The 11,960-nt window shown below is 35.5% G+C and overlaps 1 protein-coding gene across 1 annotated transcript in view; it reads left to right on the forward strand.

Annotated features, from left to right (window-relative positions):
• Window positions 1–11,960, forward strand: part of Lrrfip2 (LRR binding FLII interacting protein 2) — a 134,094-nt gene that overhangs the window by 95,205 nt on the left and 26,929 nt on the right. The window contains exons 16-19 of the mRNA XM_023719781.1: window positions 281–325; window positions 1,682–1,798; window positions 5,824–5,895; window positions 11,789–11,960. Coding sequence (XP_023575549.1) covers window positions 281–325; window positions 1,682–1,798; window positions 5,824–5,895; window positions 11,789–11,960 — 406 coding nt within the window. The remainder of the gene's footprint in view (window positions 1–280; window positions 326–1,681; window positions 1,799–5,823; window positions 5,896–11,788) is intronic.

Below are 11,960 nucleotides of genomic sequence, written 5' to 3' on the forward strand. Positions count from 1 at the left end.
TATTAGTTTTCTTTCGCATGCTTTAAATACTATGAAAAACTCCTAAAAGTTCTAAGATTTTCAGTTTGCTTACTGCATGTTTTCCTTAGGAGAAGAATTAAAATTCTTGACATTTTGACTTCCGTGGCTTAACTTTTATTTGTTTTAGTATGCTTACTGTTAGGTTCCAAACATTGAACTTGGAGAACTCAAATAAGATCACTTCTTTTCCCCCCCTCTTAAAAAAAAAAAAAAAAATCAATATACTAAGCATCTTTCTGATTTTTATGTTTTTTCCTAGTTGGATGAAAAATCTGACAAACAGTATGCTGAAAATTACACAAGGGTGAGTATATAAATTCCTATGGGAATTAAGTTCCCAAGATCAGTTAAAGTTACTTTCCATGATTTGTTCATTCTTTATTTTACTATAATTTGTCAGATGTAGTTACTCTTCCTCCCTTCATCTATTTCCTGTCCTTGATCCCTCAAAATTCCTCCGAAGTTAAATCATAAGAAGTCCTGGGAAGGGAAAAGACTACATTTATTATGTCATTTCTTAGTTTTTAGCTGCTCTTTTGATTTTTATTTCTCTGGAAATTGATCTCAAGAAGCCATTAAACATTGGAAAAAATAGTGTCTATAGGATTGATGGTAACAAAACCTTGAGGACTTTTTCTTATATTAGATAAATTATTTCTTGAAGAAAAATAACTACTTTTTAGAAGTTCCTTTTGTGATAAACTTGGTAATTTTATTTTAAAAGTATTTTTAGAAGGTCAAGGAAATAATTTCTCAGAATTAATACTGTTTTACCCAAGAAAGATCAGCTTTGTAAAATAGGAATATAATGCAGGGCAGATATTAAGGATATTTAAGTTTAATTTCTCTAGTAGTCACATCTAAAAAGTGAAAAGAAAAGTAATATTTAGCCTTACTATCCAAACTATTTTAACATATAATCAAACTGAAAAATTAGTGATTTTTTTTTTTTTTTAATCTTTTCTCCCAAACTAAGCCTTCCAGATTATGCATTTTATGCCTAAATCTCAATTTGTACTGATCATGTTTCAGGTGCTGAGTACACGTAACATGTGGCTAATGGCTGTAGTTGACAGCACAGATCTGTAGCATTCATCAGTCAGTAACATAATCTTAATGTTTAAGTTGATTTTGGTATGAGCACTCCAGATTTATAGTGATATACAAAATATGGTTGTTTGGGCTGCAAATAAAGTCTTTATATTTATGAACAAAGTATTAGGGAAAAAATAGATTCTTAAGGAGTTTTAGGAACTAAATAGGGAAGTGCTAATTACTGTCCTAGTTGTACAGTTCTAAAACTGCTTTAAATTAATCTGTTGGGCTAATCTCCTGAGTATTACTTAAATATAGCAAAAATAAACTTAGAAAATAAACAGCTCATTTAAAAACTATTTCCTTCTTGGTTATTTTGAATTTTAGGTTTTGACAAGGTTTTTGATTTAACAAAATTATGTTTAATATGCCTAGACTCTGTTCTTGATACTTCCTTCCCCCCACACCACCCACATATCCTATCAGGTGTACTTGGTGACTTCTCAGCTGCATTGCATTAGTATGTCCTTCTGAAACTCATACCTGCTCCCACAACCCTGCACCATGTGTGTCCACAGCAAACAAAGGAACAAACATTCAGCAGTGTCTGTTTCTCGTTCTCTAGCCTTCATCTCGAAACTCTGCCTCAGCAACAACTCCTCTGAGTGGAAACTCATCCAGACGAGGAAGTGGGGACACCAGCAGCTTAATAGACCCAGACACCTCATTAAATGAATTGCGGGTAAACTCAATTTTTTGTTTGATTTTAAAAGTGCTTTTGTTTCTTTGCAGTGTACTGGAACTTTTATTATTTAGTGTGACTTACTAGGAGTATGAATTCTTTTACAAAGATGCCTAATGCATTTAAAAAATTTGAGTTAGATGTCTTAGAGCCTGAAAGGAAAGAGATTAATTTTTTTTTCTCTTTCCTGAAAATTTAATGGTATTGTTTGGAATGAATTTTCCTAATGCTAAAAAACCTTCTTCGTTATGGGGCCCTGCCCCTTAGCTCAGTTCTTTAAGTGGCTGCTTCAACTAAGCAGTCAGGCTCAGGTTGCTGTGGTTTGATCCCCACAACACAAGCCAGCCAGTCATGCCTTGAAGGCATTCGGAGCAAAAAAAAAAAACAAAAAAAACAAAAAAAACAAAAAACCTTCGTTATTATACATGTAAAAGTAATTCTTTCTGAATTAATTGACCATATTTTAAATGGAAAATATATGGATTTACAGAAAACCAGATTGAATATTATAAGCCTTCTGAGCCACTGTAATATCATTTGGCTGATTTAATAGTTACCTCAGTTTTTCATAGTAATAGAAGTACATACATTTGTATAGTGGAAATACGTAAGATAATAAAAAGCTTATTAAGTCATTAGTTGAGTCTCCATACTCATCACCCCCTTTGTTTGGAAGACAAGAACCTAAAAACATGCTTGAATGTCATTTTCCAGAACCTGCTATTAAGAATAGAAAGTATGTTGATAGAAAATGTATCCCTTCATTCCTTGATCCATTAGTTCAAAGTTTATTGAATATCTGGCACTAGAAATTTATTAGAAAAATATTCTCTCTTTTAAGCGGTCACTTCTCAGAGAAGACAAATTGACATAAACTAGGGAAACTAGTTGATATGATGCCCTGGTAGTAGTAAAGAATAAAGTAAGTTAATCCGAAAAGCACCATCTAAATTTAATTTGGGAGAAAATATAACAAGGCTTTTCATGAAAGACAAATTCTGAGATGAGGTTTACAGGAATAATAAGCATTAAGCAAAGAAGTTGAAAAGGGCAAAGTTTCTCAGATACATTCAGGGAACTAAAACATCTGTACACTAAAATTGCCAAATGGTAGGATAAGAAATAAGAAGTAGTGGAGCGGGCAAGAAGGAATGCTAGAGAAATGGTGGGCAGCCAAATCACAAACTGTGTTTTGGCTAGCTTGAAAGGAATTAAATTTTACCTTGACAACTGTGGAACATTCAATAGGGCAGCAAGATAGCTGATTTGTATTCCTAAAAGTAATTTGGCATCAGAAGATGTATTGGAGCCAAGGAGAATAGTGATGCTGTAGTTGAACAGTGAGGATGAAGTAGCAGTCAAAACTGTGAAGGGAGAAAATACAAGAAAATCGCTTTCAGTTGGCTATATGAAGCAAGAAGTTGGAATCAGAAAATGAGAGAGAGAGAGACAGAAAGAGATTAAGAAAATAATAGGTTTTAATGGTAAAATCATTTATTATTTTCATGAAATGGATTGAGCCAGTAGTACATAGGGTAGAGAAAGAAGAGGTGAGTGTAATTGACACAGCAGACTGCCTGAGGGCTGAAAGGCCAGGGCTCAGGAACATGGATTTGACTAGAGTGGAGGCTCTATTGCTGACACCGTAGAGGAGGAGATAGAGACAGGTAGTGAATGAATAAGATTATAGGGTAGGAATAGGTATCTTTTTGTGTGAAATAAGCTTTGAGAAAGAGAGTTGGAACTTAGTGGGGAGGATGGAAAGGTTTGAGACAGTAGCACAAGGAGAGCTGATCTAAGCCAGCAGGTTGGTGACTTCAAAGGTGTCAGTATTTATTAAGCTCTTGGTGTAGGAATTTACCAAGAATAAGTGCTGGTTGTGCAGTCAAAGCAGTTCTTGCATTTAGATGCTAAAAAGGATAGGAATGTTGAGGCTCAGACTTAACTTGTCACAGTACTTGTTGCTTGTTTTTCTTCCTTGAGAGAATGACCTCCTTGAAGACAGATTTTTGTGTCTTAGTACTGGCATCTCCAAAGTTCTCAGTAGATGCCTCTTGCATGGACAATGAGTAAAAGACAAATCTACCAGGGAGGGAATGAAGGGAGCAGGGAAAGCCTAATACCAAAAATGGGTTCTGATTGATGCTGTCTGTAACTGTAGAATGGTGTTCAGAGTCCTAGGGCAATTATAGTTCACCTAAATTGAGTATCCCTGGGGCCAGGGAGATGGCTCAGTGGAATAAGCACTTCCCTGGCAAGCACAGGGGCCTGAGTTCAATCCCCAGTTCTGATAAATAAATAAATAAATAATAGATAGATAGATAGATAGATAGAGTATCCCATCCCACACAAGGAAACAATATTTTCCATTTAATGTTTGAGCAATTTCACTTAGAAGAATTACAGTAACAGTTGGAGCAAGTGTTTTCCTCATTTTATAAATTGTATCCTCAGAATAGAATATCTCATTCAACTTTGTATTTTAAACTTTGTGTTTATATTCTGTAGGGACTTAAAGTTCAACATATCAATACTTGATGAAAAATACCTGTTCCATGTTATGCCTAAGATGTTTGATATGCAGACAGATAGTGAGGTTAAGCTTAACAGCCTAAGTTGTATGGTAATAACAATAAGCTTTCTTCTGAAGGGTTAACAACCTAAGTTTGCAGACCAAAATTAGAGAAAAAGGAGGGCTGCAAGGAAAGCCAACGTTTTGGCCCTAGCCTTCCAAGATCAATTAAGACTCAGGACATATGAGAACTTGTACTGTAACGTCATGTAACTCGGTAGTGTTCCAAATTTTCTGATCAAGGAGATTATGGGGCCAAAGAGGAAAGTGATCAACGATGTAGTGTGTGCCTAAGGAGAGTCACATGGAGAGAAAACATTCTCTCAGGCTTTCACAGAGAGCACATTGGCCAAGCAATGGCCGTGACTTATTCATAGGACTGACACTGACAAACAATCTGAGGTACAGGATCTCAAGATAAATCCTGAGGGGATTTCACTGACCTTATCAGACCCAAAAGCTACAACGCTTGTTGCATAGGTCCTGCTTTACCTTGGTCTTAACCATCCAGCAGAAAAGTATAAAAACAAAACATAAGAAGTAAAGCCATGCTGTTATGTTGAACTGTAGGGGAATCAGGTGAACAATTTCTGACATTGCCAATGAAGTGGAAGACCCAATACTATTAGGGACTAATGAACTCTTTTAGATTATTTTGCTGAGTTAACACACCTATAATATTGAAAGAATGGAACTTAACAAAAAAAGGGTATACAGATGAATGTCCATTTTGTATCTGTGTATTCAAAGTGGTTGGGATAGATATATAGTTACATTCTCTTAATGAATAGAGTGATTTATTCTAATGGTGTTTGTAGATAGGATATCATGTCCGCATCTTGTACAGCAGTTAACCACTGGGAGGAATGTATGCAATGTGTTAATTATTGAAACTGTCCTACCAATTTGATTTGAAACTGTCTCATTGCTATTTGCTTATCAATAAAATTATGGAAAAAAATAAAAAATAAACTTTGTGTTTAAAATCACCCCGTTAATTGTTGTCAGCAACCAATTAATTGACAGTTTTGTTCATGTATAATATTTCATGAAGCTTACATATTAATAAATTTTCTTATAAGTAATATGTATTTTACTAGTTGAAAGGTGATATTATGCTAAAAATTATTTGTGACTTAAACATTTTTAAAGTTATGCTAACATGGCATTTTATATATAGTCCTGCCACCATTTGCTGATGCTTTTCTTAACAGCGTTAATGCCAAGAAAATAACACTACATTAAATACTCCAGCTCTTTCTCCAACTGATTTCATCTGACCTATTTGACTCGTTTAGGGGTTTGTTGAGGTAGAGTTATGTTTTTGTACTTTGATTTTCCTACTTTTAGTCTGGAATATACAAAAGTAAGTATTATTTTCATCTGACTCCTTTTAGAATTAAGATATGTTTGTGCATGGTTTTATGCAATGGTTCATTCCTATGTCCTACAGGATATCTATGACCTTAAGGACCAGATACAGGATGTAGAAGGGAGATACATGCAGGGACTTAAAGAACTAAAGGTATCAGGGCCAATTTTGCAGCCTAAAGCATGCTCTGTACGCAGAAATGTTGGTAATGGTTTCACAAGTTCTTTTAACCCATTGCACATAGCTTTACTAACAGTGTTTGTCTTTCAAGCATGTGCTTAACTGGCAAAGCATAAGAAAGGTGAGCTTCCAATCACTGCTTGTATTTAAATGTTTAGTAGTATTTCTAGAATACTCAGCAGAAGATATACTACTACATAGTTTTCAAGACTTGTATAGTATCTGCATAAGACACCTTGTCTCTTTTGTCTTAGCCATACAAAATTAATTGGGTAAACATCTAAAAATATTCTAATAACATCTATATTGACAGTTGGATCTTCATATTCTTCTCAGCCAAATGCAAATATATTGTCTAATTCTGTTCCCAAACTCAGTCCAAACTAAAAGTGGGAGAAAGAGGTACCTGGGAATATTATGAATATGTACTCTAGAAGAAAGAACCTGTTAACAGGAGATGTATGTTTTATTTTTGTTTACATTTTTTATTCATGGATCAAATATGATTGCATAGGTTTCTAGTATTGTCAAGAATTTGGAGGGAAATTTAAATGGGCATTATCTTTTTGAATAAGAATGACTACTAGTTTTAAGTACCAGCATGTGGGGTGAACATTTTGGTTGTGTCATTTGTTGACTATGCTCTTCTTTTCCTCTGGATTTGCTAGGACTTTGAAGGCTAGTATTATAAAAGCTTCAAGGATTTTGTAAATATTGTGTACTGTTTGAAATCAAAATACATAACCAACACTTTTTTTTTTAACTTTTAAAAAAAATCTTTTATTTATTTGGTACAGGGTCTCACTATGCAGCTCAGACTCATAGTGATCCTCCTGTCTCAGCTTCCCCAGTGCTGGGATTATAGGTGTGCACCGCCACACCCAATTTTGGTGGTAGGCATAGCATGCAGTACTAGGGCTCAAATCCCAGTCCTTGCACTTGCCAGGCAAGCACTTTGACTGCTGAGTTATCTGCCTAGCTCCATAACCAACTTTCTAAAAAAGTTAAGACATTGAGAATGATAACTCAAAAACATAACCTCATAAGCAAGGCTTTCATCATTCTCTCTGGCATGATTTGAAGTATCACCGATATTAGCCAAAACCTTTATGAGGGTAGTGTATCCATAAGGAACTCACCATTATAACCCAGGACCAAAATTGTCAGGAATGCCTACAGAGAGTACCATGAAGGAGGCCTAGAAGCTGCTGATAAGACCCCAGGAGAGTTTGCCAGTAAACATTAAGAGAACTGCAGAATTAGTTGATTTTGTCATATGAGTGTGTGAGTGCGTGCGTGCGTGCGTGCGTGTGTGTGTGTGTGTGTGTGTGTGCGTGTGTGCTGGGGCATGAATCCAGGCAACTTCACAACTAAATTATATCCCCAGACCTTTTTTCCTCTCCCCCTCCCCTCCTCTTTCTTTTCCTCTTTCCTCCTGCTCCCCCTCTCTCCTCTGACTCCCTGTGTCCTCTCCTTTTCCCTTTTTTAGACAAGGTCTCACTAAATTTCCTGGCCTAGCCTTAAACTTGTGATTTGCCCTGCATCAACCTCCCAAATAACTGAAGTGATAGGCGTGCACTGTGGCACCTAGTGCTCCTTTAGTCTCACTGCTCCAGTCTTCAAGATTCAGTTACTTTTTTAATTATGTTATATTTTAAATACATAACTTGTGAAAATATCTTGGATTAAGGTTTCAAATTCAGTACATCAGATGGATTCATCATATTAAAATTTTACATGTAGTTGTATTAGGAAAGAAATCAAATGATTTGAAAATTTATTATGTTTGCCATTTGGGGTGCTTTATTGAGCTTTTGCTTCCATCCTTTATTCAGGAAAGTTGATCAATAATATTACAGTGTTTGCCATGTTCCATAGGATGTACTTTTTGGAAAATACAGTAAAATACCTTTTGTGTGTGTGTGTGTGTGTGTGTGTGTGTGTGTGTGTAACCAGGGATTGAACTCAGGCCCTTGCGTTTGCCAGGCAAGCACTTATTCTACTGAGCCATCTCCCCAGCCCCAAAATACTATTGAAAAATGTAAGTAATCTGTTTATAAATTGAAGAAGTAGCTAAGTATTACTAAAATTAATACTTTAAAAAATTTTAGTACAAAAGTTTAGTGCAAAATAAAAAAGCATAGTACATCTATTTGTAGTGACTGGAAGCTTTCTGCAACATTAAAAATAAGGGGCAAGCTATAGAACAAAATATAGTGTATGATCTTTAGAAATTTAAGAATTTTAACTATAATGATTACATTTATGGTAGGAAGATGGTACAGTATGTAACACATCTTGGGAAGCAAAAATAATTCAGATGTGTTAAAAACATAAACAGAGGCAGGGCCGGCCAGATAGCTCAGTGGACCACAGTGCCTGCTTAGGTAAAGCACAGTGGCAGGGATCTATCCCTGGGTGTGCTTTGCCTGCCCCGACCCCAGGATGTGCTGAGACTGGGCATGGTCGATGTACAGAGGCAGGGTATCATGTTGTATTTCCTTCACTGAGAAAATACCTGAAAAAAACAAGTTGAAGGAAGAAGTGTTTATTTTGGGTTCATGGTTTCAGGGGTTGCAACCTAAAGTCACTTTACTCCATCTGGGCCAGGGGTGGGGAAGAACAACATGGTGGAGAGCATGTGATGAATAAAGCTGTTCATCTCATTGCAACTGTGAAACAGAGAGACAGAGAGAAGGAGCTGGGGATCAAATGTACCCATCAGAGGCATACCCCAAAATGATCTACTTCTCCAAATAGGCCCTACTCCCAATGTTTCTATCACCTTACAATAGCTTATTTACACAAGAATCCATAAGTGGATTAATGCATTCATTTTAGTCAGAAACTTCATGACTTAACCTTCTCCTCCCAAAGGTCCCCACCTTTGAGCATAGCTGCACTGGGATGAAGCCTTCAATACATGCACCTGTGGGGGACATTTAAGTTCTAAACAATAACAGGTCCAGATATATGAGATAGAATAGTACTCCACCACACTGATGGTACTCCCTCCACTCTTCTGGAGGGAGCATGGTGGAAAGAGAATTTTGCTTAGTCTGTCTTATTTAGTTTTTGTTCTAGTGTAAATCTTATCATTCTGCATAGCTTCTCAGATACTGTAATACTGGGATCATTGTAGTGACTTTGCTTATATTCATTTTATTTAAATGTTCCCAGTACCTGATTCAATCTTGCCTACCTAATCAATTCTGGTTTGTGAATCATTACTAAAAGTGTGTTTGTATCTACCGAGGTATATATACTTCACACACCATAAAAATTTAAACATGAGGGTCAGCCAGATAGCTCAGCAGATTAAAGCACCTGCTTAGGCAGAGCATAGAGGCTGGGGTTCAATCCGTGTTCATGTCCCCGGGGCAAGCTGAGAAGGCTATTAAGACTGGGTGTGGTGGTAGGCGCCATTAATCCCAGTGTTTTGGAGGTTGAAAACAGGGGAATCATTACAAGTCTAATCTACGTAGTGAGACTCTGTAGACTATACTAAATATATTAAAAAATTTAAACATGAAGTACATAATCATTGGTCTTTAGCATAGTCAGAGTTGGCACCTGTGCCCACAAACCAGTATCTTCATCACCCCCAAAATGAACCTGGAACCCATTAGCAGTCTTTTCTCATTTGTTGTTTCCCATTCCCTTCCCAGCCTGGGCATCACTAACTTTTTGCCTCTAGATTTGCCCATTCTGGACATTTCATATAAATTAAATCATATGATACATGGTCTTCTTTGATTGGTTTTTCATTTAGCATAATTTTTTCATGATTTGTGCATTTTGTAATATGTATTGGTATTTTTAAATGACTGGATAATATTCCATTACATGGATTTACTAGATTTTGTTTACCCATTTGTCAACTGATAGTATATTAGAATTATTTCTACTTTGCTTTGCTATTATGAATAATGCTATGAAACATTTGTAGTTTTTTATATAAGCATTTGTTTCTCCTGGGTAGAAAAGTAGAAAAAACAAAACAAAACTAAAAACCTACTAGATCATATAGTAACTCCATCTTATCCTTTTGATGAACTGCTGAACCATTTTCTATTGTTGCTGTTTATTTTATGTTTCCACCAGAAGTTCATGAAAGAGTCAATTTTCACACATCCTATCACTTGATATCTTGTTTCTGTTTCTTTTTTGGGGGGTGGGAGTGTGTTAAGAGATTGAATCCAAGGTCTCAGACAATGCTAAATTTGTCCTGTACTATTGCCCCTATCTTTTTTTATTGTAGATTATAGTCATCATAGTCAATGTGAAATAGAATGCCATTGTATGATTTTGATATGCATTTCCCAAATGATTAATTCTCCTATTTTGTGTGCTGTCTTTTTTTCCCCCATTTTATTGATATCATTTGCAATAGTCTTTGGATCATCATATTTTTAAAAGTCTTATTTAAAGAAATGTTTTTATTCCCGGGCAAGCACAAGGGCCTGAGTTCAATCCCAGGTTCCGCCAACCCCTTCCTCCAAAAACCAAAAAAAAAAAGTTTTAAAATGTCATGAAGCCTGTTTTTCTTCTTTAGTCAATTGTGCTTTTGGTTTTGTAATTTAGGAAGCTTCTTTTTTCTTTTCTTTTCTTTTTTTTTGAGAGAGGATCTTGCCATACAGTTTTCAGGCTGACCTTGAACTCACTATGTAGTCTAGGTTGGCCTGGAACTTGTGATCCTCTTACCTCAGCCTCCCAAACACTAAGATTACAGGCATGTGCCACTATGCCTGGCCTAAGAAACTGTTTACCTATTCCAACACCACGAAGATTTTGCTTCTATATTTTCTTTGAAAGGTTTTATAGTTTTTTGTTTTGTTTTGTTTTGTTTTTTTGCGGAACCGGGGATCGAACTCAGGCCCTTGCGCTTGTCAGGGAAGTGCTTATTCCACTGAGCCATCTCCCCGGCCCCCAAGGTTTTATAGTTTTATCTCTTACATTTAGATCTGTAATTCATTGTAAGTATCCAGTTGTCCTAACATCATTTATTCTTCTACCATTGAATTATATGGACATTACTGTCAAAAATCAATTATAACAAAGGTTCTAGATTCTTAGGTCTGCTTTACTGATCTTGCTTGTTAGAATTACACTACTGTTTTAAAATTTTAGTTCCATCAGCAATTTCTTTTTTCTATGAAATAAGTTTATTTTTACCTCAGAAACAAAAATAATATATTTTTTAAAGTGACTAGGAAGTAATTGATAGTTATTTTAAAAGCTATTTTAAGTAGAGAACTTTGCATTGTATAATATTTCAAGCATTGTGTGGTAGTTTGGTGTGTGTGTTTTAGTTTTAAAAAGAAATATAAATTTTTGTATTGCTTATTTTAAAATGACTAAAATTTGGATAATTTCTTGAAAAAGCTGTTTACACATACATACCAGTATTATTATGTTCAGTGGAAAAGTGATGCAAATCAGTCCAGCAAGAGGTAGAATTCAAATGTGTCTAAACTGTACCTGTTTAAAGGGAAGCTCTCATCTATTTATCACTGCACTCTAAATACCAGGCACTTCATTAGAAAGTGCTAGAGTAATATTTCATATATAATTCTATATTTTCTGATGCTTACACACACATATTTTCTGCAAACCTTTTCATCTTTTGGAGGCTAAATTGCGTCTTCATTTTCTGGAGAGTGGAGAGGACATAAATTTCTAGAATGGCATTGTTGGCTTATTATTGTTTTCCTGTTTTATGTGCATGTTACTAAACAAGGAGTTCCCAAACTGCTTGTTTTGCAAAAGTGCATCTTCATGTGTTTGTGCCAGTGCTATAAATTCTTGTACTGCATATAAAAAATGTATGTATTTTAGATCTTAAACTGATTACTTTTTCATTTAGGATTCATTGTCTGAAGTGGAAGAGAAGTACAAGAAAGCTATGGTTTCTAATGCACAATTAGACAATGAGAAGAACAATTTAATATACCAGGTAGATACCCTCAAGGATGTAATTGAAGAGCAGGAGGAACAGATGGCAGAATTTTATAGAGAAAATGAAGAAAAATCAAAGG

Source organism: Octodon degus, unplaced genomic scaffold, assembly GCF_000260255.1.
Source record: "Octodon degus isolate 3935 unplaced genomic scaffold, OctDeg1.0 scaffold00071, whole genome shotgun sequence".
Classification (NCBI taxonomy): Eukaryota; Metazoa; Chordata; class Mammalia; order Rodentia; family Octodontidae; genus Octodon; species Octodon degus.